Source organism: Arvicola amphibius, chromosome 12, assembly GCF_903992535.2.
Source record: "Arvicola amphibius chromosome 12, mArvAmp1.2, whole genome shotgun sequence".
In the NCBI taxonomy this organism is placed as follows: Eukaryota; Metazoa; Chordata; class Mammalia; order Rodentia; family Cricetidae; genus Arvicola; species Arvicola amphibius.
This window is the reverse complement of record NC_052058.2, coordinates 64,040,402-64,067,866: the sequence shown is the minus strand read 5'-3', so window position 1 is coordinate 64,067,866 and position 27,465 is coordinate 64,040,402. Positions and strand designations below refer to the sequence as shown.

The 27,465-nt window shown below is 43.5% G+C and overlaps 1 protein-coding gene across 1 annotated transcript in view; it reads left to right on the top strand.

Annotated features, from left to right (window-relative positions):
- The window catches only part of LOC119827545 (quinone oxidoreductase-like protein 2), a 34,276-nt gene extending 7,498 nt beyond the window's left edge, over positions 1–26,778 (top strand). The window contains exons 7-10 of the mRNA XM_038349310.1: positions 965–1,046; positions 5,479–5,657; positions 8,239–8,467; positions 24,924–26,778. Of these exons, the coding sequence (XP_038205238.1) occupies positions 965–1,046; positions 5,479–5,657; positions 8,239–8,467; positions 24,924–24,992 (559 nt within the window). The 3' untranslated portion in view covers positions 24,993–26,778. The remainder of the gene's footprint in view (positions 1–964; positions 1,047–5,478; positions 5,658–8,238; positions 8,468–24,923) is intronic.
- Positions 26,779–27,465: the final 687 nt, after the last annotated feature.

Below are 27,465 nucleotides of genomic sequence, written 5' to 3'. Positions count from 1 at the left end.
TCCATGACTACACTGAGGTGGGACAAGGGACCCTGTCACCTGTATTTTAAATAAATGCTGATTGGCCAGTAGCCAGGCAGGAAGTATAGGCAGGGTGACCAAGCAGGAAGTAGAGGCAGGGTAACAAGAATTCTGGGAAGAGGAAATATTCAGTCTGTGGTTATCTCCCAGACACAGAGGAAGTCAGACACAGAGCAAGCAAGAAGTGACTGCCTCACCAAAAAAAGGTAACAAGTCACATGGCTAACACAGACAAGAATTATGGGCTGGCGATGGCTGGGCGATGGTGGCGCACGCCTTTAATCCCAGCACTCGGGAGGCAGAGGCAGGCGGATCTTTGTGAGTTTGAGACCAGCCTGGTCTACAAAAGCTAGTTCCAGGACAGGCCCCAAAGCCACAGAAAAACCTTGTCTCGAAAAACCAAAAAAAAAAAAAAAAAAAAAAAAAAAAAAAAAAAAAAAGAATTATGGGCTGATGTAAGTTGTTAGAATTAGTTAATAAGGAACCTGAGCTAATGGGCCAATCAGTTTATAATTAATGTGGACCTCTGTGTGATTATTTGGGACTAAATGGCTGTGGGTGGTGTGGGACTGGGTAGGGCAGAAAACTCGGTCGACATACCCCCTTCTAACATCAGACCGTGTTTAGTTGAGAATAGTTACAGGAAGACATTTCTGAGGCCTGTATCAGTGTGGTTGCTCAGAGGAACAGTCGCTACTGCCGTGAGACAGAGGTATCCAGAGAGATTGAGAGACCTCTTTCTGGAAAAATCTTTAGAACTAGACAGAGTTAGCATTGATCCTGAAGTCATGTACATATCCCACCCCTACATGCTGGAGGATATATTAACATGACGGTTTGAATGAAAAGGTCTCTTTGAAAAGCTCTCATCAGTGTTTCTGGGATCTTACCGTGTGTGAGCTTTGAAGGTTCCTGCAGTAATATTCGTCTTCCCTCGGCGCAGAGAAACTGTTCTAGTAACGGCAGCCTCTGGAGCCACAGGCCTTGCGGTGATCGATGTGGCGACAAATGTTCTCCGGGCCAAGGTATGCATGTGTTAGAATACTCCTTAAAAATTAACTCCAGTGTTTAGGCATAAAAGACATTAATTCACATATGAAGTATCCTGGGAAGGGCACTGGGGACACACAGTACTTAGAGGATGGTCTTGCCGTCTGTGTGCTTTCCCACTAAGAGGAGACCTAGATTGTACCACTTGGCCCTTGAGGTACTGGAACCTGGCAAGGGCTGCCTCCCGCCGTGGCCTCTGCAGATGCACATCTCTCTCCCTGCAGTGCTCCCAACTGTCACCCATGTATTCAGGCTTAAACTCACGTCACCTTTCCAGGGAAGCATCTCTGTCCTCAGGCTAGGTCAGTCTCCCCTCCCTACTATTTATGTATGATCTCATACTACCCTATGCCTCTGTTTTTTAGTACATACCTTACTGTGTGATTACTCCATATGTGGCCTATTGTGGGTCAATGTCTTTCCTTCTTCTGGACTATAATCCCCATGAGGGCAAGGGAAATGTTTTCATGGTTCAGGACTCATCCCAGCAGCTATCATGGTACCTGGAACATAGTATATACTCAAGAGCTGTTTCCTAAATCAAGCAATGAATGAATGAATGAATGAATGAATGAATGAATGGAGTGGAAGATGGACTGGTTCTCTACAGGGGACATCTCTGGGGCTGCAGGGGCCAGAGAAAGACTTCTATGAGGAAATAGACATTTCAGATGATCTCTGAAGGACTGGTATCAGCTATAGCAGAAGGTGAAGGCAAGTCAAGGCTACTGTAGTGGTCGGACAATGTTGTAGAAGACCCAGAAAAAGAAAGAGGCACCGTGCAAGAAGAGAATTGCCTGCCAGTGCTATCTCTGGAACAAAGGACCTGCAGGGAATGGTGAAAGATGACGCTAGTCAGGCATGATAGAATCACAAGGGCCTTGTTTGTAGCTGAAGTATTTGAAAGTTTATTGGAGACTGTTGGGAGGAAAATGACATTATTATCTTTAGTTTTAGGTTTGTTTTGTTTGAGGCAAGATCTTGCTGAGTGGTCTAGACTGGCTTCCAACTGCGGATCCTCCAGCTTGACTGGAATTGCAGGCCCTCACTACCACTCCCTGCACCGTCTTTGCATTTAAAGTTCACTGTGGTGGCTCTTGGTATGAGGGATAAAGGTAAGGTCCGAGGTGATGGAGACAGAAGGGCAGGTGCGTTGCCTAGGCTAGAGGTTATGATACTTGGACCAAGGCAGTCCAGATCTCTGAAGTGGGGAAGAAACAGAGAATTCAAAGACCAGAGAGCATCCTACTAGTCAGAGGAGCACTTTAAAGATATAGGAGGAGGTTCGCATGCCAGCTCTGCTTCCAGCTGAAGAGCATCCATCGCCTCATTTGTGAGCAGCACTTCCCTAGAGCTGCTGGGAATACCGAGAGTCTATGTGCACACGCCTGTAAGAAGTGTGGTGTGTCAGCACGGCTCTAATGAGTCCTGTTATTGTTAGACATTGAGTGGGAAGAGAAAGACTTAGTTAACTTTTGTAATTGGCATTTATTGAGACGGAGCACGCAGGAGGAAATAGAGAGCGGTTTTGGATACACTGAGTGCAAGGCTCCTCAGGCCCATGTGGCTGGAATGGTGAGACCGCGCCTAGAAACAGAAGTTGATGGTATTTGGTGCCTCAGGTGGCATCTTTCCTTTCTCACCTCAGGAAACTTGCGGAAGGAGATATGAGAGCTGAGAACAGCCTTGGGAATTTGGAGGTTTCCTGCGGAATATTAGCACATTTCATGTTATCAGGAAGGGCTTTTATCTCTCTTACGGGGAGGGGGGCAGGGAAGGGATCATGGTTAGTCTCCATGTCTGTTTAGCATTTCTTAAGAAGACAAAATTATACTATTTATTTAGTTCTAAGAGGTTTGGTAGAAAACTTTGCTTCAATTCAGATATTAAAATTCATCTGAGCTATATCTTCTTTTGAAGCAGAAAGTTCTTTAAAATAGAAATAAAATGAAAGTAAAAGTTAAAACTGTTTCCATGCGCCCTACTTGGCACAGGCCACTTGATCACACTTTCTGCCCACAGTGTTGCATACTGTGTCCAGAGGGCCCCCAAAGCAATCATCTTAACCTTGATCCTCACACTACCCCTGGGAGATGAGTCCTCTACGTGTTTATTATCTCTGCTTCACAGATCAAGGAAGTGAAGCACCAAGAGAGAAAGTAATTCACTGTAGGTCTCACTGGGACCTCATGGCAGTCTGTAGATGGGATCAGGTACCTACCTGGTTCTGGTCTGGTGTCTGCTCGCCATAGCCCTCTGTGGAAATGGCCCTCAGTAAGCTGGGCTGTTTTAAGGGCTGTAGTAGGGAGCACTTAAAAGTAGCTTTCAGTTCCAAATAGTTATGGGTGAGTTTGGAATCCTTTATGGGCACTGATATTCTTCAGTATCTGGTACGATTTTGCTTTGTTTTGTTTTTGAGGCAGGGTTTCTTTGTGTAACCCTAGCTGTCCTGGAAGTCACTCTGTAGACCAGGCTGGCCTTGAGTGCTGGGATTAAAGGTGCGAGCCACCTCCGCCCGGTAACACATTCTTTTTTAACATACTAAAGATTTTATTTAGTAATCAATTAACAAAGAAGCTGCTATATCTAACTCAAAGAGATATCAACCATCACACATACATAATAATGCTGAAACGAGTTTACAAATGGTTAAAGTGGTCAGTAGAATGGGGCAGTAACAATGAGATTGCGTCTTTCTCCATCGCCTAGGCTGGCTTCAGCCTTCTAGACAGATGGGTTTATAGGCATGTACCACTGTGACGGACTCTGCACTGCATCCTTATGGGTAAGAAGCAGTGCGATAGCCCTTGCCCAAGCATCCACTCTTTGTAGTACTTAAGTCTGAAAGTCTTTTGAGTGCTGTCAAGATCTCACAAAGAGAGTTCCACACCTGTGCTTGTGAGACAGGCTGGAGTAAAAACACAGGCATGGCTAAGCAGGTAGAGCAAGTAATTGTCTGGCAAGTGTAAGGCTCCAGGCTCAATTCCCAGCACCATAAAAAAGGAAAGAAAATTAAGTTTCTTTATGTCCAGGAGTGGTGGTATACTCCCATTGTTCTCAGAACCAGAAGAGCGGGGGAGGAGAACGGAGAGCTAGAGTCCAGCCTGCAGTGCATAGCAATAGCCCGTCCCAAAGAAACCAGGCAAGCAACCCAAACCCCCAACTAACAGTCAAACCAATGCTTTCAAGCTACACAAGTGCAGATTCTGAGCACCGCCTTGGACCTCATGCCGGGAGTCCTCACTGAAAAGTCTCTTCTTGGCGATGCTTGGGTGTTTGTAGCTTTGGAGTTTCCCAGATCCTGGACTAGCTACAAACCTGTGGGCATGATTTTCCCTGAGGATGACAAAGCAGAAAAAGCATGCACTTTGGAAGAAGGCAGTACTATTGACTTTGCAGTATTCTTCTGCCATCTACTACTTGGGTGACCCTGGCTTGATTGCTTATTCTCTCTGAGCCTGTACCTCTGCAGTAATGGAGGGGCAGTAATTATCCCTTTCCCATAACGTTCCTCTGAAGTTTAAATAGAATAAGCTATTGCATATGGTTGACTTTGGCTGCAATTTTTCTACCTCCCCTGGGGCGTTTGTATTCAGGGTTCCATTTACCTTTAGAAATATGTTTTCTTTGACCAATTTGAGGTAGCTGAGCCCCAGAGAAGCTGTCAGGCAGTGAGGAGGTTAAGTGTTTAGAGCCCGGTTAAGTGTGTTCCCTGGATTGGGTCTTAGCTGTGTGGACTTCCTTGGATACTTAACTTCTCTTAACTTGCCTCAGTTTCTCCATCAATAGCATAGAGCTAATGGTGTGTGTTTCATTGAACTATCATGAATAAATGAATTACTGCTGTACATTTAGAATAGTGCCTGGGAAAATAGTAACAGAGTGTGTCATTGGTTCTTCCTAAGTAATTTGTCCAATGTGACACAGCTGGTGGTTAGAAGAGCCAGGATTTGAACCCTGGTCTATCTGACTTATGTTCACCTTCTGGGAAGCCTTTCCTGATCTTCAAGATCTAGACTGGATGGATGTCTCTGGTTTGTGCGTGTGGAGCCTCTCTCCTTCCCTGCCACACACTGCATTGTGCTTTCTTGACTCCAGCTGTGATGTCCAGCTTGTATTCTTACTGTGTAGCTCGTGGTGGGTGCTCATTAAATGGTGGTTTTCATTTGGAGTTGGAGAAAACTTTCATTGTGTTTTAAACCATCTAACTAGACATACGGGATTCCTCAAACTGTGGGCTTCAGAACTTATGGTCCCTGGAGGGGCCCGTGAGGTCTGTCATTGTTGGAATCAAGGCTGATGCTTGGGCAAGGGGAGTTTCTTGAGAAGCGCTTGAGGATAGATTGGTAGGCTGCACCCCTCCTATGATGTGATCTGGATCATTGGAAGTCCTGTGTTTTCCCTCAGGTCATAGCTGCCGCTGGAAGCGATGAGAAGTGCAAGCTGGCCATGGAGCGGGGTGCACAGTTCAGTGTGAACTACAGCCAGGGCAGCCTGAAGGAGGCAGTGAAGAAGCTGGCCAGCGGTGGGGTGAATGTGGCCATCGACATGGTGGGAGGAGACGTCTTCCTGGAGTCTCTCAGCAGGTCTGTGCCCTAGAGCTGGGGCTCCACAGAGCTTTCCTGCATCTCTGACTCCTGCCTTGGCTTCTCTCTCTCTGCTGCTCACGTCGCCTGTAGGCATCGGCGTCAACGAGAATAGCTGAGTGGGTGGGTGACAAGGAACAGAAGCAGAGAAAATCAGGAAATGCTTAAATATAGCAAAAACAAAATACCCAACTGGAAAATATTCAAAAAATGACTGCAGACTCTCCAGTTGGCAATGCCAAGGACTTTAGAAAGTATCCATGTGTTAAATCTAACTCCCTGGGCCCCCCACTAACTGCTTTAAATACATGGGGGTTCAGGGCTCTGGTGCGGGCATTGTTCAGATGCTAGGATTGCTGTGGCAGCAGTTCCCCAGTCCCCAGCTCTTTGGATGGTGCAGGCCCTGCAGTAGCATGCTGTGCGCTTCCTTGACTTTTCTGATAAACTGTGTCATGGGCCTTGGTGGAACTGCTCTATCTTCCCAGCTTCTTTTTGTTTTCACCAGGGCTTCTGGCGTTCTCTGAGAGTACTGCCTCCACCTACCCTCTCCATTTCCCTCTCCTCCTGGGTTTTTTAAGACAAGATATTTGGCTGGATGTTGGTGGCACACACCTTTAATCTCAGCACTTAGGAGGCAGAGGCAGGCAGATCTCTGTGAGTTCGAGGCCAGCCTGGTCTATAGAGCGAGTTCTAGGACAGGCTCCAAAGCTACACAGAGAAACCCTGTCTCAAAACCTAAATCATACAGGGTATTTGCTGTGTTGTCCTGAAAGGCACTCAGTAAGTAAGTAAGTAAGTAAGTAAGTCAAGGCTGCCCTTGGACTCCTGCTGCCCTGCCTCCTGAGTGCTGAGATTACAAGCCTGCAGGAGCCACCACTCCTGGCCTGGTTTCATGTTTTTCACATCCATGCTTTGTCATTTATCTCAGTTTGAAGTAGAAAAACAAGAGCAGAGAGAGCAGCTTGGCCACAGAAGAGATCCACTGGAAAGAATCCAGAAGGAATCCCCTGAGCTGGGAAGCCGGCATCTGGACGAGGGAGCATCACTCAGGGTGCTGGTCCTGTGCTTAGAGAAGCAGACGAGGGTGCAGAGACTAGTGCACTGCCTCCTCCTGCCTTCCGTCTTGATAACTGTGTTCAAGGATAGCGTACATTTCCTTTCTGAAGAAGAAAAGCAAAACAACAACCACTAAACAGACAAAACCCACACAACCACGCACATCTCTTCCATCAAAGACCCATGCAAAAGTTGTTATTGTTTTTATGATTCACGTATAGTATGCTCTATGGCACTTTTCACAATGGGCTAAAGAAAAGTTGGGAGTTTTTATAGATTATTCAGAATCCTCTAAAGAAGTACCATGCCTTAAGGAGTCCTAAAATATCTTTGTTTACACTGACTGCTTATGCCATCATCTGTCTTATTCAAGTCGAGTTGCCTTGAAATACAACCTTTGGAAAGACATTTGTTGATACCCAATATCCTTCCATAGTTGAAGAGACTGCAATTGGACTTTTTCTGTCCCTCCTGCCAGCTCCCAAATCATGACATGGAGATCTATATTAATTATGAAAGCTTGGCTGATAACTTAGGCTTATAGCTCTTATAACTTAAATTAGCCCTTTTTTGGTGAGGGTTTGAGACAGGGTTTCTCTGTGTAACAGTCCTACCTGTCCTGGAACTAGCTCTGTAGACCAGGCTGGCCTTGAACTCACAGAGATTCACCTGCCTCTGCCTTCTGCCTGATGCTGTGATTAAAGGCATGTGCTACTACTGCCCAGCCAAATTAACCTATTTTTATTCATCTATGTGTTGCCACATGACTCATGGCATTTACCTGTCCTCCTGCATGTCTTCTTCCTTCTTGTTCTTACTGGCAACTCCATCTTTCTTTTTTCCCAGCATTCTCTGCCCTCGAATCCTGCCTACCTATTGGCTGTTCAGCTTTTTATTAAATCAGTCAGAGTGACACATATTCACAGTGTTCAAAAGGACTATTCCACATGAGCCAGCCTCGATTCTAAAGCACACTGTCCCAGAGGACACCTGTGTGACAGCTTGTGACAGGATTTCCTTCCTGTGGAATACTATTTCATGCCACTCCTTATCCTTCCATCTGGGGAGGATGCTTGGCTTGTATAACAAAGTAGAGTTACTGAATGTATTTTTATCTTTTTTTTTTTTTTATTATTTTGAGACAGGGTTTCTTCTGTAGCTTTGGAGCCTGCCCTGGAACTTGCTCTGTAGACCAGGCTGGCCTACAGAGATCTACCTGCCTCTGCCTCCTGAATGCTGGGTTTAAAGGTGTGTGCTACCACTGCCCGGATCTCCACCTGATATTTTGAGACAGGGTCTCCCACTGAACCCAGTGGTTCCCATCTCAGTTGGTCTGGCTGCCCAGAGACCCCCAGTGCTGTTATTATGGGTGCACACCCCCATGCCTGGCTTCCTATGTGAATGCGGGGGATCAGAACTTAGGTTCTCATGCTTGCACTATAAACATTCCATTGACTGAGCCATCTTCCCAGCCCTGTCTGTCCATTGTGGCTCATAACCTTTCCCCCTCCCTCCTCTCCCTCAGCCTGGCGTGGGAAGGCAGGATTGTGGTGTTGGGATTCGCTGGAGGAAAAATCGCATCTCTGCCCACCAACTTGTTGCTCCTGAAGAATATCTCTGCCATTGGCCTGTTCTGGGGTCGCTACCAACAGCAGGACTTTGCATTGTTTTCCAAGAGCATGTCCTCAGCCCTGCAGTACTGTCAGCAAGGGCTCATCCACCCGCATGTCGGCGCTGTGTTCAAACTGGAGAAGGTGAGACAGCATGTAAGGAATGTGGGACAGATAAGGCTGGGAAATAATCTATGTCAAATCTGGCAGCCTTCTCTCTGAGTACCATAAACCCTCCTTTAAGGACTGAAAAGGTGAAAATGCTATCCTGAGTGCTGGGGTGTCCATATGAAGCGGTGGAGTGTCATAGGCTTCAGCGTGACCGGATTCCTGCCAGTCTCCTGGCTTTCGACATAGATGCAGGGTTATGCTGAACTTTGAGGGCTCGGTCTATCGCTGGTGACTCAAAGGGAGGAAAGTCATGGTACTTTAGAAAATAATTTACATGTGTTGATTTGAACCTTGATCTGTGCAACAGAGTCCCAAGGAGGAAGCACTTGGCCCGACCTTTGGTTTTCAAATATAGATGCCTCCAGGTCTAAGCAGATGATCTGAGCTGGGTACTGTGCTCAGAACATAAATCATGCTGGGCATCAGAAGACTCTAATTAATGCCTTAGTCACTGCAGTTAATTCTGATAGGATATTTTCCCTGTTTTCATTCCCCCACAGTCTCACTAATGCGGCTTAACCTTCCTCCCCAGCAGAACTGCATGCAGCCTGGGCTGTGAATGCGAGGCTGCTATGCATTTCCTGTGGTGCCTGCCTTTCTTTCAGGATGGTTTTTGTTGTTGTTGTTTGTTTTTGCCTTAATTTGTTTTAGTGTTTAAAAGAAAAAATCAACTACCTTGTTTGGTAGCTCTCGTCAGTGATGAAGGCCCTGTCCTGTTCAGGTGAGGATTAACAGGATTTAGGCTCTCGGTGCCCCACTTCATGGGTTACCAGCCTCCCATCTGGGCTCTTGAAGCAGTTTGTGTGTGGGTCAAGAAAGTGGCAAACTGTTGATAGAGGACCTGACTGGCCGTTAGGAAACTGGTTGTGTTCTGTTCTAGTTTAGCCCGCTTCCTCTGTAGACACGGGAGCCCCCTGCTTCCTGACCTTCTGTCTCTAAGGTAGAATTGAGGAGAAGGTCACTGTCTGTGGCTCTCTGATGATGCTTTAGGAGCTGTGGTGGGGATGTGGGTGGGAAGTGGAGACCACAGCTGCTGGCCTCAGGGACCACATTTTTTCAGAAGCCGAAGGAACTGCATGCTTTCTCTTTTTCATTCATATTTTCCTTTTAAGGAAAGGCTTTTATGGTTTAGAGACTCGAAAACCACCAGTTTCGGTTACTTCTGGGCCCCTTTCCGGCTGTGGCTTTCTATCACCCGGAGGCTGTACCTGTTGGATGCTGAAGTCACACTGCGGGAGGGCAAGCAAGTGGTGGGTGACATCTCCTCCCTCCGCTGACGTGTTTCAGTGTTGCTGAGGCATGGGGAAAAGCCGCTCTAATTGTCCACATTGCTGTTCTTTCCTCCCAAACATGAATTAGCTCTAATTACTGTCTGTCAGCTTCCATTTGCCTTTCTGCCTCCCAGGAAGGGCCCTTTACTGAGAGTGCCTGGATCTGCCTCCTCTGCTGATTTAGGTGCTCTCTAGTAGCCTTCTGATTCTGGCTCCCTAACATCAAGTCCACCCACACACCACACATTTGCTATTTCTTCTCTTTCTGTGTCCACAACCTGGCAGACAATTTAGAGAGATACTGGAGGCTGAGCACTTTGCATTCATTCATTCATTCATTCATTCATTTGTCATTCCTTCAGCCTTCAGAGAAACTCTTTGTGGTTTGCCCATCGTTTAATCACCTTTTACTGGTGAAGAACTTGGACTTAGAAGCCAAGAAAGCTGCCCAATAACGTGTTGTGTCAGAGTCGACATGCAGGCATAGCTGGTCAGACACCAAAATCTCTGTTCATGACCATGTCAGACTATCTCTAAATGAACCGAGAATTGACTTCTTAATACTGTATTCTTTTTTTTTTTTTTTTAAAGACAAGTTCTCATTGTGTAGCTCTGGCTGGCATGGAATGCACATGTATACCAGGCTGACTTCAAACTCAGAGAAATCTGCCTGATTCATCTTCCCAAGAGCTGGGATTAAAGTGCTGTGGTTCTGGCTACCACAGCCAGAAATGCTGTATTTCACAGTGTGAGGCTTATTCATCTCTCATGGAAATATCTACATGAAAGAACTTTCTTTTAATTAAAATGATCAGTACTCTGGTATTTACTTAAGCAACGACAATTTTTACATTTTGTTCTGAGGGTAGGTGAATATATAATTGATTTTATTGAACTTTATTTTTGATTTAAACATTATTTGTCAAAACCTGTTGGGATTAGGAACTAATCACTAGGGCTGGAGAGATAGCTCAGCAGTTAAGAGCACTGACTGCCCTTTCATTTGGTTCCCAGCAACCAAATGGTAGCACACAACCATCTGTAATGAGAACTGGTACCCTCTTCTGACCTGCAGGAATACATGTAGGCAGAGCCCTATATACATAATAAATAAAAATGTTTTTAAAAAAAGAAAATAATCACTGAACTCATAAAATGTATGCAGTGTCTGAATGATTGGTGCTTTTGCAGAGCTGACCAACATAGTTCATATTAGTATGACAATAAACTTGGCACTATTGTCCTTTTAGTGGACTGAAATCTGTACTGTAGTGGCTCTCTGTTCTTTCACTTACTTGTAATTACTTGTTCAATACCCATCTTTGCCACAGAGCACAGATTCCATCATGACAGGGGCTGTGTGCTATTTGAGCCTGTCTAGCTACAGAATCAAGCTATTGTAGGTCACGCATCTGTTGGGTGGCTTACTGAGGACAGGACCCTGGAGTTCAGATGCTGGCTATGAGTAAATCATACGTCTTTTTTCTCTGTCATCATTTACAATGGGGCAGTAATATATTCTATGTGCTACACTGGTTGTGAGAATTAATTCAGACAATACACACGAGAAAACACAATGAATTTAGTAACTTTTGAATGCCCATGATAGCATTCTTACAAAATACAGAGTTGAGCTTTCCTTGTCCCCATGAAGGATAACTGTTGCAGTGATATCTCAGAGGGCAGGATTAGAACCATAGTCTTCAGGCTTTGAATTTAAAGTGGAGCGTAACTGTTTACTGTGTGTTGATATTTGTGCTGTGAGGGATGGATTACATATCGGCCCATGGTCTGTAGTCTAGAGACTAGCACTGCGGAGGTATGTAGTCTGATGAAGCTGGCTGCAGATGCATCCTGACCTAACATAGCACTCAAACCTCACAGGTCTGAAATTGTTCCTTATCTAAAGGTCAGGTGAGGTCACCAAATAAATAGAATTTCAAGTTTCTTGTATCTGTGCTTGTAACTTGTTTTGTGACTGAGTATGTGGTCAGTTTTGGAGAAAGTTCCATGAGGTGCTGAGAAGAAGGTATGTTCTTTTGTGTTTGGGTGAAATGTTCTGTAGCTATCTGTTAGGTCCATTTGATTCATAGCGTCTGTTAGCTCCATTACTTCTCTGTTTAGTTTTGGTCTGGATGACCTGGCCATTGATGAGAGTGGGATTTGAAATCTCCCACAATTAATGTATGAGGTTTGATGTGTGACTTAAGCTTTAGTAATGTTTCTTTTACAAATATGGGTGCCCTTGCGTTTGGAGCATGGATATTAAGAATTGAATGTCATCTTGGAAGATTTTTTTCCTTTAATGAGTATGAAGTGTCCTTCTCTATCCCATTTGATTAATTTTGAAGTCTATTTTGTTAGATATTAAAATAGCTACACCATCTCGCTTCTTAGGTCCATTTGCTTGGAAAGTCTTTCCCCGATCTTTTACTCTAAGATAATGTCTGTTTTTGATATTGAGGTGTGTTTCTTGTATGCTGCAGAGGGATGGATCCCCCCCCCCTTTTTTTTTTAACTGTTCTGTTAGCTTGCGTCTTTTTAAAAATTATTCATTTACTTATTTTGGTTTTTCAAGACAGGGTTTCTCTGTAGCTTTGGAGCCGGTCCTGGAACTAGCTCTCGTAGACAAGGCTGTCCTCCAACTCACAAAGATCTGCCTGCCTCTGCCTCCTGAGTGCTGGGATTAAGAGTGTGTACCACCACTGCCAGGCTACCTTGTGTCTTTTTTTATATTCATATATTTTTTTATGTATACAATATTCTGTCTGCATGTATGCCTGCAGGCCAGAAGAGGGCACCAGACCTCATTACAGATGGTTGTGAGCCACCATTTGGTTGCTGGGAACTGAACTCAGCGCCTTTGGAAGAGCAGGCAATACTCTTAACTGCTGAGCTATCTCTTCAGCCCCTACCTTGTGTCTTTTTATTGGAGAATTGAGTCTATTGATATTGATAGCTATTAATGATCAATGATTGTTAATTCTTGTTATTTTGTTGTTATTTTTGGTAGTGTGTGTGTGTGTGTGTGTGTGTGTGTGGTGTGTATCTGTATGTATGTGTTTTTCTTCTTTGGGTTTTTTTTTTTGTTTTTGTTTTTCGAGACAGGGTTTCTCTGCAGCTTTAGAGCCTGTCCTGGAACTAGCTCTTGTAGACCAGGCTGGCCTCGAACTCACAGAGATCCGCCTGCCTCTGCCTCCGGAGTGCTGGGATTAAAGGCGTGCGCCACCACCGCCCGGCTCTTCTTTGGGTTTTGCTGGTGTGAGTTTACTTCCATGGGTTGGAGTTTTCCTCTAGTACCTTCTGAATATTTGTGGATAGATATTGTTTAAATTTGACTTTTTCATGAAATATCTTGTTTTGTCCATTTATGGTGATTGAAAGTTTCACCTGGTAAAGTAGTCTGGGCTGGCATTTGTGGTCTCTTATAGTCTGCAAGTCCAGCCCTTTCTGGCTTCTAGAGTGTCTATTGAGAAGTCAGGTGTAATTCCAATAGGTCAACCTTTGTATGTTACTTGGCCTTTTTCTCTTGCAGCTTTTAATATTCTTTCTTTGTTCTGCATGTTTAGTGTTTTGGTTATTATGTAGTATGGGGACTTTCTTTTCTAATTCAATCTATTTGCTGTTCTGTAAGCTTCTTGTACTTTTATAGGCATGTCCTCACACATGCAGAAATACACAGACACTCACACAACACTCACATACACACACTCACACTCACGTACAAAGTCACATACATTCACATACTCACACATACACATAGATACACACACACACACAATCAGATGCTACCTTCAACTTAGACACAAGCACAACCCTTACCCCCCAGCATGCCGTTTTTTATATGCAAATAGCCCACAGGATGCACATGATCACATACATCATCATCCTCTCACCTCCTACTCCTTCATAAAGAATAAAACGCTGAAAAGAATGAGCAAATAGATAAATCAATTTAAGAAACCACGGGTGAAGTTTTTAGCTATTTAGGGATGCAAGAATAGCCCAGCTATTAGCCTCTTGAACCATTGAAACCTGTTTCTTGTGTGGAAGGTGTGCTGCTGAGAATTTGATGCCAAACTCTTTACTGAGACTGTGAGTTCTGTGTCCACATGAACATTCGCATTTCCTCATCCTTTAAGAAAGAAGTGAGCTTACTTTGGAAAGTAATTGATATTCAGGAATCAACTGTTGTTGATTGTATTCCTCCTCTGGTGTTTAGGCATCGGGGTTCTGGCTGATTATAGGTCTAGGTGCTGAATTCTGAGTTTGTCTTTGTTGGATGGTGTTTTGTTCCTTGGATTCTTTGGTCTTTTGGTCTTTGTGGCCTAGATTTCTGGCTGTCATGACCTCTGATATACTAGGGAGTTTCTGTCCAAGTTAGGGGCTGACCCTCTGCCAGCTAGCTTGATCTTTGGTGCAGCAGGGCATTTCTGTTCTTCTGACTGGTGTGGTCTTCATCTGGGCAGCAGAAGGACGTCTACTGGGGTTGGAGATAAGGCCTGGCAGGGGGTAGGTGATGAGCTGGAAGGGCCTGGGCTGTGGAGCTGGTCTTTGGGAATAGAGTCCAGGGAATGGGAACACTTTAATTAATTAGAATTAATGTTTAGAAATTGTTTGCTTCAAGGTTCCTCTGAACAGATGGGATAGTCTTATAAACAAAACTTTAAACACTATAGTAATGATTCCATTGTTCCAGACCCAGTCTGTGGAGAATCTCATATCTGCTATTCCCACCTGTACCACCCTCCACCCCACCCAGACCCTGGCCACTTGCTTTTTTGTCACATTTCTCTGGGGATGCTCTTCTAGTCCTGCAGCCTAGATGGCTATCTTAGGATGCTTCTCCTTACTTCACTGACAATCTCTTGTTCCCCAGTATGAGGCAGGTCTTAGTGCCAATGCCTCCCTGGGCTCCTCAGGCTGGAGCTGCAGCCATGGAGCAGAGGCTTGAGCTAATGGACTCACAGGAGCCTCTCTGCCTAGGAACAGCATGAGGGCTGGGTGATGCAGTGAGAGAGTACTGTGTTGGGCAAGCTTTGATGAAGGGAGACAGGAGGTAAATTGCTTTGTTTTTGTCCCACTGACTGTTCTACACACGGCTTCTCCAGAGAGGTCCCATATGAGCAGGCGCTCTGTGTACCTTGCAAGCGACAACCAGTTGAGGATCTGTAACACACCACCATGCTGTTTCCATTCTCCTTTGACTCAGTATCCCTTACCCTCGGTGCCCTGGAATTGCAGCCCTCAATGAAAACATTAGTCTATGTGTGTGCTTCAAGGTTTGATCATTTGTTTGTTACCCTTAAAGACTTATTTTTGACTGGACTCAGACTTATAAGTAGAAGCTCTCAGCAAGGACAGCCTACGTCTCTTGGCAATCTGTTCCTGGAATTTTTCTTTGGCTTCTTTCATTCGCTTGGCTAAAAGTTTAGCACATTCTGTAGCCTCCTCCTCGTTTTTCTTAGCATGTTGTTTCTCTGAGCACTTGTGTTGCAGGATACGTGGAGTAACAGGATGCTGAATCTTCAGGGTTTTGGTTCCGGGCTTCTCACCTTTTTTGTTTCAGGGCTTTCTGACTAATATATTGGTAGACATCTTGTTTAAGAGACCGAAAAGCTTTTGCATTCTGCTAGATCTTTTTGGCCCCAACCCCCGAGGCACAGTGGTGTCTTCTGTTAGTCCAGGAATATCCTTCTCTCCCCTTTCTACAATAACCAAGTTGAGAACACCAGCTTGGCATCCACAGTGTGCCCCTAAACAGACTTGTGCTTCCTCTCTCCAGTTCTCTTTGGTCTGTCACAAGAATGCGCCTTGCTCATCACAGGCACAGTCTGATGCTTGTTACTCACCAGTCATGGGTCAAGGCACCTTGGCTTCCGGGAAAACCTTGTCTGCCGTTCCCATCATGGATCTGGACACACAACCTGTCTTCCACTCTTCACCTAGAGCACCAGCAGCTGCTTCTGTGGCCATGCTTCCCATAGAAAGTATGAAGTTTGCGTTCGTTGTCCATTTCAATGAGTTTCTGACAGCTGGTGCCTGGGAAAGAGATGTTCAGCTTCATCTTGACACAGTTAACTGCCTAGAAGGTGCCACAGAAAGGAACATTTTCTTTTTTCTAAATAATGTTCTTATTTATTCTTTGAGAATTTCATAGTTATACTTTGATTATATTCATCCCCCTTTCCAGCTCCTCCCAGATCTTCCCCCACCTTCTCACCCACCCAACATCGTATCATTCATATTCTCTACCCCCTGACCCTTTAAAGCCGATTAAGTCTAGTCTATCAGTAAGTCAGTTGGCTGACTTGTCTTGAAAGTGGGGCTTACCTTTTAGTGCAGACAGTATAGCCCGTGCCACTCCACTGAAGAAAATGACTTTCCTCTTCCAGCAGCAATAAAATGCCAGCAACTTCTCAGCCAGTGTAACGTTGAGCTCTTAAGTTGAAGAGACATTCCTGCCACAGTCTCCCTAGCAGCTGGGATTATAGGTGATGTCACTGTACCCAGACAGCTCTCTGAGTCTGATGAACAAATACAGTATATAATCAACCCACTAAAATCAAGATATAGCCGATTTCCATCATCTTAGAAGGTTTCCTTAAGACCCTTTGAATCCATCCTCCTTTTCTATCCCATAGCTCCTAGCAATCATTAATCTGTTTTTTCTCCCTATAATTTGGGCTTTTCCAGAATACCATATAAATGGATTTATATAGTTCATAGCCTTTTGATTTTGGCGCTTTTTTGTTGATTTATGTATTTACTTTTAAATTTATTTATGTTTTATGTGCATGGGTGTTTTAACTGCACGTGTGTCTATGTATCATCTGCATGCCTGGTGCCCACAGAGGCTAGAAGAAGGTGTCGGGTCCCCTGTGACTAGAGTTACAGATGGTTGTGGGGTGCCATGTGTGGGTGCTGGGCATTGAACCCACACCATCTGGAAGAGCAGCCAGTGCTCTTAACCGCTGAGCCATCTCTCCAGCCCCAGGAATTTGGATGCTTTAACTTTTCATATGTCTTCAGAAGTTAATACAGGCTGCTGAATGAATCAGTAGTTTATTCCCTTTTATTGTGAAGTGGTATTGTTTCCTCTTTTTAAATGGAAACTTTATTATAACGAGGCTCGGTGGTGTTTCGCTGGATGGATAATGGATCTAGCACAGCTTGTTTATCCAGTTGCCAATTAAAGACATGCTATTGTTTTCCGGTTTGACTAATATCCATGTGCTTTTTTTTTTGTAGAAATATGACTTTATTTTAGGATCAAGATTTCTAGGATATATGCTAAATGTACATTTAATGTTAAAAATTATAGAGATACTTAATTGGCTTTATTTCCCCTCATTTCCTATAGTACCCAAATAATGTTACTAAGAAGAATGAGGGAGGGCCAGAACTTGATTTCAGTTGCTTCTAAATGGTTTGTTTAAAGGAAACCTATGCAAAATTTTACAAGGAGAGGCTGTTGATGCCTGTAAGAAAAGGGCAGGCTTGGCAACTCCAGAAGCTCTTCACTTTGTCTCCACCACTCAGAAACAGTTCTGACTCAGTACCATCTTATGCCATTCCTATAACAGCCATGGCAAATAGGCATCCTATGAGCAGGGCATTCTGGACTAGAAACCCTGGTAGATATGTGGGTTGGAAGTTAAGCTGTCTGATTTAATATTTTGGGATTTTGCTTCTACGTAGTTTCTAAAACTGTATTTAACTTTTAAGCCAACTGTCAACTGTTTTTCAGAGTGGCCGAACCATTTTACATTCCTTACCATTAATGCCTGAGAGTTGGAGTGGTTTTATATCTGTTGGCACTTAATATTATCAGTTGTTTAATTTTAGCCACTTTAGTAGATGTATAAAGTTACCTTCTTATGAGTATAACTTATATTCCCCTAATGAGCAGAGATCTTGAGTCTCTTTTCATGAGTTTTTATGCTGTCTGCATCTCTGCGTCTCTTTTCTGAGGAAATGGAATGATTGACTTGTGTGTGTGTGATACTGTGGGACTTGAACCTGGAACTTCTCACATGCTAGGAAAAGCACCCTTCCACTGAGCTGTCCCTCCATCATTGACTGACTTTAAAAAGAGGGTTCAGAGCATTCTATATCAGAATAAGGACATGATGAATGTAATTCAGCAGTGCTATTAACCAAAGCCTTTCGCCTTTTAATAGAAAACCCCACTCAGTCTCAGGTACATTCACTCATTTATTCATGGACCTGTTTCATTCGTCATTCACTGAGAACATTCTGTATGACAGTTCATAAAAATGTAGGACTTAGTCCTGCCCTTGAGTTTATTTTTCAGCTGGAAAGCCTGGGGGGAGTGCTGATAGGGAAGAGCCAAGTTCTAATGGGAGGCATGAATCAGCATGATGTATTTGGGGACTGTAAGTACTCTGATTATTCCTACTTGATGAGCTAATTACAAATTCCAAAAGCAGAACCTTCACCTTAAAACAAAAGTATTATCTTTCCCTTCCTCAAATACCAGGTTGCGTGTCTCACCAGACGCATTTAATTACGGCTTCAGCCCCCTCAAGGCAGAAAACCAGTGTGCTGGGTACAGCTTGTGTCTTGGCTCCCTGTCTGTAACAGCGTGTAGGATGCAGGGCAGTGTCCTCAGACCCCTGTTAGCAGCTCTCAAAGGATGCATTGGAAGCTTTGCATTTTGCCTTGCAGGCTGTCACTCAGAACTTTATCGCCTTCACTTAACTTTGGGCCCCAGACTCTGTTTTTTCTCTATTTCCCAGTCCTGAATGGACACCACTGGGAACAAGCAGACAGGGTTGAGTTACTTTTAGAAGCAATTACAATAATAACAGAAGTGGCAGCCGGGCCTGGAAAGCTGATGGGCCATCTAAAATACAGTCAGATAAATGGGATTAAGCTTTCCACATAGTCTTATCTCTTTAGCAAGCCAGGTAAATATGGGATTCATTTTTATAAAAGGTTTATATGCAGAATGGTTAAGGTGAAAGTGGATAAAAACAAGACTGAGCACTGGAAGTCATAGCTTCCTTTTCACGTTAGCATTCGTTTGCAGAGGAGTCTTCATTCCCTAGGGGGCTGGGTGATGAACCACCACTCTCAAACTTATTTCTCAACGATTTCCTATTGTGAGGCTGGGACAAACCTTAGGGAATGAACAGCTCCTATCTGACAGGGAGAGTCGAGCAGCCGTGAGTCACCTGGAGATAGTGACGGGCATGAGTGTTCCTAACATCTGTCTTAGACATCAGCCACCTCCTCCCAGTGAGTCTGTTTGCACTGTGGAAAGGTCTCCTAAGGCGCAGAGCCCCGCAATGCAGATGTTTTTTGAAAATAGATTTCATGCTGCACAGAGAGTGTCATGATTGATTGATTTCTCTGCTTATTTCTAAGCTCTTTATTTTGTGTGTGCTTTCTTTGGGACAATCTCAAATGGAAAGGGTTGGTTAACCAGCAATCTCTTCTCAAACATGTGTTAACAAATACACGGGCTATGCAAGGCCAGCCTTTTGCTGTTGTGTTCGTATACTTGTGAATGTTTGCCTTTTCTTTTGCCACTGGCTGTCCCCCGCCACTGTCCGTCCTCACTCTTTTCTTCCTTCCAAGCACATCTCTGCAGCATGTTTGATGCATTTCTGTGGACTTGTATTTCCTTGTGAAGGGCACGGACATATTTGTGTGTTATTTTCTTAAATTAATTAAATGCATTTCTTTATTTGACATCCCAGATATTTTATGTTATCTTTAAGTTGCGTAACTGGTGGTGTGCTTCTGATCTGGGCCTGCTTCTCACCTTCAGGCATCGTGCTGTCTGAAGACTGGGTGCTGCTGTTTCTGTGCTTACTCCATTGCCTCCCAGAACCAGCCAGTGGTACATGGCATGCACCCACCATGGTTTGCAAATACGCTTATGATAAACCTCGAGGTTGATTTCATGACACTGAAATGTTACCATAATAAACAGTCTCATAGGTCTAAGCTATTATGTTTTGCTAGGAGCAGGACTGTTGGGTTGTGGTAGTACATATACTCATTCTGATTGCCAGTCACTCTGGAGAAGGGCCCAACCAGGTTTTTTTGGCTACCAGCAATGTGTGAGAGCTCTTGTTTACTTGTCGTTTTGTTGCTATGTGGCAGTGTCCATCTTTCTGGTATTTAACCAAATAATAAGGCAGAAAGAGGTATCTTATATTTTAATGGGAGTTTCCTGACTTTAATGAATTTAAGCATCTTTCTGTATATTTACCAGCTGGCTGGGCTAGGGATGTAGCTCAGTGGTGTATTTCATACAGCGAAGGTCACTCAGTCCTCAACTCTGTGCTCCCTTCCCCACCTCCGCAGAAGAAACACTTCACAAACACACGCAAAACCCCACTTTCTTTCTGTATTTAGGAGGTATTCTAGTTATTTGAATTGTTTTTGTCTCTTTTGAGTTTTCTATTTGCCCCTCCCTCACTGTGTACAGTTCTTTGTGTGATCTGTGATTCTCAACTTTGATGTGTTGTAAGTCATCTAGTGTATTAGTTCCCTTTATGTTGCTGGGCTAAAAACATCACGACCAAAAGGGACTTATGGCAGATAGAGTTTATTTTAGGTTCCTATGGGAGCATCCATGATGATGGGGAGGGGCATGGTAGCCGATGGCTGGAACAGGAAGCTGAGAGAACACATCTTTTTTTTTTTTTTTTTTTTTTTTTTTTTTTTTTTTTTTTTTGGTTTTTCGAGACAGGGTTTCTCTGTGGCTTTGGAGCCTGTCCTGGAACTAGCTCTTGTAGACCAGGCTGGTCTCGAACTCACCGAGATCCGCCTGCCTCTGCCTCCCAAGTGCTGGGATTAAAGGCGCGCGCCACCACCGCCCGGCGAGAACACATCTTTTAACAGCCAACAAAAACCAGAGAGTGAGCTGCAAGCAGGCCTAGCCCCCTCACTTTCTCCAGCAAGGCACCACCTCAAAAAGGTTCCATAACTTTCCCAAGCGTTGACACCAGCTGGGGACCAAGTATTCCAGTATTTGCCAATATTTCCCATGCAAACCACCACACTGGGGGGGATATTTTGCCATTAGGTTAGGCTTCTATAAACATGCAGGCGGGTTTCAAGACTGCAGACAGTTGTAGTCCTTGAACTAGTCTTTGAGCAGTTAGGTTGCAAAAGTCTCCCAGTCTGTCTACCGCTGTCTAACACCTAAGCTTCTCCAACATCAATATTTTGTTTTATGGTTGTGGTTATTTCAGAGTCCTTCATTATCCCAGGGTTAAAACGGTTTTCTTGTTTATTAATTTTATAGGTTTCAGTTGTTGAGATAGGGCAGCAATTCTCAATCTCTGGGTCGCCATCTCACAGGGGCCCCATATCAAATATCTTGCATGTCAGGGATTTGCATTACAATTCATAGCAGTAGCAAAATTACAGTTATGAAGTAGCAATGAAATAATTTTATGGTTGGGCATTATCACATTGAGGAACTGTATTAAAGGTCATAGCATTAGGAAGGTTGAGAACCACTGAGATAGAGGCTTGCAGTGTTGCCCAGGCTAGCCCTGAACAATTGTGCTCAAGCCATCTCCCTGCTGTAGCCTCCAGAATAGTTGGGACTGTAGACACAGTATTGATCTGTGAGTATGTGACTGTAGACACAGTATGTGAGTCTGCACATTTATGATGTTATACTACCTTAACGACTGACTATATTTGGTTACCTTTGCATTGTGTATATCTCAGCTAACTGTTAATTTTTATCTTCCTCTTTGTAGCAAGCAAGTTTTTTTTCAGCTTTTTCAGTCTTTTTCCATGATTCGGGATGCTACTTTCATCTTTCTTCAAGTTTCAGGATCCACAGATCTGCTCTCTGTTTTCTCCTTTCGTGGTTCAAATATTTGCTCATGTACTAGCATCGTACAGCTCTTGTGTGTGTAGCTTTGAAGTATGTTTTAATGTATAGAAGGTAACTTCACACCTTTGTTCTTCCTTTTCTTATTTGTTGTCTTATCTGTAAGTAGCCATTTGCTTAGATCTTTGTCTTTTAGTAGAGTTTAAAGTATTTTCCATAAGATCTTATGAGATATTCTTTCCGTTTTTCACAAATATTATTTTTGTTACTTTTGAGAACAATATTTTACTTCTGCTACATTTACTCATTGATATTTTCAATGTAGAGACAGTCAATAGGTTTGTTTTTGTTTTTGATTTCTTTGAGACAGGGTTTCTTTGTAGCCCTGGCTGTCCCGGAACTCGCTCTGTAGACCAGGCTGGCCTCAAACTCACAGAGATCACCTGCCTCTCTGCCTCCCGAGTGCTGGGATTAAAGGCGTGCGTCACCACTACCTGACCAGTCAGCAGTTTTTATAAGTTCTTTTTTATTTCCCTTCTTGGATGCCCTTGCTTATTTTTGTTGCTTTAGTTCATTTTATATACTGTCTGCAAATCGTGACTGTTTTGTTCATTCCACTCTTTGATTTTTAATTTCATTCTTTGTACTCATCATTTATTATAGACTATTGTTAAAGTAGGTTTACGTATACAGAAAAATTGGAGAGGAAGTTTAGAGTTCTCATGCTCCCTCTTCCACAGTCAGAAGTGCTTGCATTACTCAGCACCCTGCACTGGCGTGGCGTGTTTGTTACAACCGGCGAGCCAACACCTGCACATGAAGAGTGTTAATCACGGTGGGGAGTGTGCATCAAGTCTCCATCTGTGTGGTACAGCTCTGTGAGCTCTGCTGTTATGTAACCACCATTACATAGCCTACAGAATAGCTTCCCTAAACCATCCTCCAGGCTCCACATCTTCATATTCAGCCCCTTACATCATATCTTTGGCAGTCACTGCCCTTTCTGGTGTTTCTGTTGGCCTTTTCAGAATGCCATTTGGTTGGCATCATCTTCTGGTTGTTCTTCTTTCATTAGCAGTGTTCACTTGATGCTCTTCCATGACTTTCTATGGCTTGGTAGTTCATTTTCTTCTATTTTCTTTTCTTTCTTTTTTGAGACAGTTTTTCTTTTGTTGTTGTTATTGTTTTTGTTTTATCTCTCTATATAGCCCTGGTTGTTGGAACTTATTCCATAGATCAGGCTGGCCTTGAACTCGGAAATTCCCCTGCCTCTGTCTCCCAAGTGCTGAGATTAACATTGTGCACCACCACATCCAACTTAGTTAATTTTCTTTTCTTTTTGCCACTGAATGATACTTCATTGCATGAATGTACCAGTTTGCTTATCCAACTGCCTATTGAAGGGCACTTGCTCTTAGGTTTTCCCAGCTGTGGATGAGGTTGTTAAGAACTTTCATGTATGTGTTTTTATTTTGACATAGCTTCCGGTTTATGTGAGTGAAGACTCAGGAATGTAGTTGCTGGGTTGTAGAGCGAGTGCATGTTTAGACAGGTGGGGAACTGTCACACTGCCTTCCACTGTCTCTGTCACCTTGTGCCCTCACCAAGAGCAAGTGAGAGACCCCACTGCTCTGCTTTCTCACCACTGTTGGTACTAGTGCCACGGCTCTTAGCCATCCTCATAGGTGTCTAGTGGGTCTCCACTGTTTTACTCTGTCTACTGAGTGTCTTCTTATGTGCTTATTTGATACCTGGGTGCTTCTTTGGTAATATGTCTGTTCATTTTTTAGATGGGTGTTTCCTTATTACTGAGCACTCTAGCGTCTATCTATCTATCTATCTATCTATCTATCTATCTATCTATCTATCCCCTTCGTTAGGTATGTGCTTTGCAATGATTTTCTACAAGGCTATGTATGCCTTGTCTTTTCATGTGTTTAACAATGTCTTCTTTAGAGAAGACATTTTCAACTTTCTTTTTTTGTGTTTATGTGCATGTATATATGTAGGTGTATGCACATGTGTGTGCATGCATATGGAGATAAGAAGTGGATGCCAGGTGACTTCTTGTGTCACTCTCTACCTTGGCTTTTGAGACAGAGTCTCTCATCGAACATGGAGCTCACTGATGTGGCTAGACTGATTGCCAGTGAGTGTTGGGAATCTTCCTGTCTCTGCCTCCCTAGCTGGGGTCACAGGAACACATGAAACTCTTAATGTGGGTTCAGGGAGTCTAACTCAGGTTCACATGCTTTATTGACTGAACTCTCTCTGTGGTTCCACATACTTTAACTGAAAAGTTATTATTTTTAAGTGTGTGGGTGCCTGTATCACAGTGCACATGTGGAGGTCAGAGGACAACTTTGTGGAGTCAGTTCTCTCCTTCTACTTTTATGTGGGTTCTGGGGATCAAACCCAGGTCACCAGGCTTGCATAAGGACCCTTACCTGCGGGGTCATCTTGCCAGCCTCAGCATTCTTAATTTTAATGAACTTTATTTATTAATAATTCCCTCATGGATGGTGCTTTTGGTGCTGTATCCAAAAATCCACTGTGAAATCCAAAGTGAACTAGATTCTTTCCAGTGTTGTCTCCTGGACATTTTATAGTTTGCATTTTACATTTAAATTTATGAACTGGCATGAGGTAATTTTTGTGAATGCCTGTATCACTTTTGGTTTCTAAATATGGGTCTCCAGCTTTCCCAGGACTGTCTGTTGAAAGCATTGTTTGCTCCATTGAGCTGCTTTACTCCTGTTAAAGATCAGTTGACTGTGAGTGTGGTTCTGTTTTGGGGCCCCTTATTCCATTCTATCCATCTGTTTCCTGCCAGTATCGCATTGCTTTCATTACTATGACTGCTTATAATTAGCCTTACAACCTTGTATTTCTGAAAATAGGATTTGTGATATGTCATAATTTTAGTTGTAGAGGAACTGGTTAATTTTAATAAAATGGCAATATTTTTAGAAATTAAAGTATTGATTCTTCTTCCAGGGGTATCATTCTTTCAAAAGCTGGCACAAAATTCTTCCAGTAGAATAAGGACTTGCCAGAACTTTCTGCCTGCTGGCACTTATGTATCTGATAACACTGAAAATCATAAGCTTAGATGGGGAGGAGTTCTGTGGATCAGTTATTCTTAAATATTATTGTATTCCTTTGCATTTGTGGTGACTTAGTGTTACATAATTGAATAAAGTTCATAGAGATGCAGCTTAATACTCTGATATTATTTCAATAGTAATATTTTAATAATTGGCCGTCCGACAGATATTCGCTGAAATATGTGTAAGTCTGACCACATTGCGTTTTGGATTCCTTTCAGGTCAATGAGGCCTTCCTTCATGTGATACAACGCAGATCCACGGGCAAGGTGCTCCTCTCCCTGAAGTAAATCCTCACCCAGGCAGTAGACTTGGGATCTGATCTTCCTCCTGCATTGTAAAGGGCACTGTCTTCCTGACTGACCCAGGTGCCACATCTTGGTGACAGTTCCCTTTGTCTCTGCTTTCTTGTTGCTCATAATCAGTGTGATCACAGAGGTTCTTGCCCAAACTCTGCTCTTTCTGAGAGCAAAAGGTATGATTAGTAATTCTACAAGGAGAACATGTCTCAGGAAAGCTGGGCGGGATGTATGTTCACCTAAATCAGAGTGTTTCAGCCACCAGGTCTGTTGTCTCCCCCACCCCGTAGTTGTCCCTGTGCCTCCACACCTCCTTTTCTATTCTGATTATGTCTCATCTCTGACTGGCATTTCCTGTGGCTGAACTCTCCTATTCCCTTCACTGTGTTTCACATTATCATCTCCCTGAATCAGCTCTGACTGTGTCTCGACTCAGTGTCTCAGCATTTTCTATATTGTGGAGCTCAGACTCCTTGAGCAGACACTGCATTGTGACTGACTTGTCCCTTCCCACTCTTCCAGCATCATCTCCACATCCCCCAGTGCCCAAGTGTGCCTCTGCTGATCCCGCCCTGTCCTCCATTCCTGTGGTTTCCTCTCCTCCACCTCTGAGGCCTTTCTGATCTGCAGGCCTGGCCTTTTCCATTTGCCTGCATTCTCAAGAACGTTGCTCTCTGCTGCTGCTGCTGCTGCTGCTGCCTTCCTGACTCCTCCCCCAGGATTTGCCATTCCCCTTGAATCCGGGGGACACATGTGTAGTGGAAGGAACACAGCCTTCTGAATCTAAGATGTGGGTTTGAATCCCACCCTCCCTGCTGCAGGATGGTGACTCAAATGATTGGCATTTTGCTTTTCTTGCTGTAAATCAGTGGTTCTCAACCTGTGCGTTGTGACCCCCTGGGGGTTGACTGACCCTTTCATAGGGGTCACGTATCAGCTATCCTGCATGTCAGATATTTACATTATGATTCATAACAGCAGTAAATTTATAGTCATGAAGTAGGAAGGAAAATAATTTTCTAGTTGGAGGTCTCCACACCATAAGTAAGTGTATTAAAGTGTTGCAGCATTAGGAAGGCTGAGATCCACTGCTGCAAAGTGACTGTTACAATATCTGTCTTTCAGAGTTTCTGTGGCCAGCCAGTACATGAGGTAATTGGGTAAAGCACATAGCAATGGTAATCTGTTAGTGAATGCTGGTTCCTTCCACTTTCTCTTCTTTCCAGACAAGTTACAAGTTCTTGAGATACAAGTTCTTGAGAGTATCATGTCTGATCCCCTATTGACTTTCTATGCCTTCTACCATTTAACTTATCTAGAGTCTTAAATTGCAGGATTATATTAAGAATATGTTGCCCTGAAAACAACCCAAATACCTCTTAACAGGTGAATGTGTACATATGCATACTAGTATATTTATATATATATAACACACACACAAATATATATATATAATATATATTATATTGCATATGTATTGTATAACTGTGCATACATTGGAGCTGTCAAATTCAACAAGACATAAAGTAGGTGGTCGTCAGGAGCCCTCTTGAAATAGATCCTGGTAAACCTGACACCCCTTTCAGGGGGAATTAGGAAGTTACTTAAGGCATGTGGAGTTTCAGGTTGGGAAAATGAAACAAAATCCGTGGAAATGCATGATCGTAATGACCATCCTAATGAACTACCGAAGCGTACACTTTCAATTGTTTTAAAAATGGTTGAAATTGTAAATGTTAGGCATGTTTTGCCACAATAAATCAGTTTTTAAAAAAGATGTGTTACTCTTACTTCTAAGTAAACTGATAGATTCAGGGGGAGAGAGCAGTGTGTGTTGTGCTGCACTCAGTGGGTGGGAACTGCTGCCCTGTCTTCATCCTGCATATTGGGGAGACCTACACTGCCATTAGGTGCTGGACATTCTGCAGACAATTCTTGACTTACGATGGTTTGATTTGTGATTTCCCTACTATATACTTATATTCTTTTTCAAAATGCTTGTGAAGATAATGTTTTGCATGTATGTATGTATGTATGTATGTATGTATGTATGTGATGTATGCGTTTGTATTTACATGTGCATGGGCACACATTTGGGGTGCACATGGAGTGTACGTTGTGAGTATGGAAGATATTGAGATGGTCAGTGTCATAGTCTTCATCAGTCTCTCTCCATTTCCTACACTGAGGCAGGGTCTCTCACTCACTGAAACTGGAATGTTAGCTGTCAAAGCAATGGGCGTTCAGTAGGCTCCTCACTTTGAACTTTGACTTTTGGTCCTGTCGCACGCCAGCAGTGCACACTATGTTACAATACTCTTACCCTCATACTGGATAGGGGATGCTGAGGCGCCCAGGCAGTCCCTCTTGTCCTGATGCTTGACTCTGATCATGTGTAGGTCAGAGGTAGTTAATGCATTTCCAATGTGTGAGACTTCCAACTTGTAGAGAACTTATCAAGATA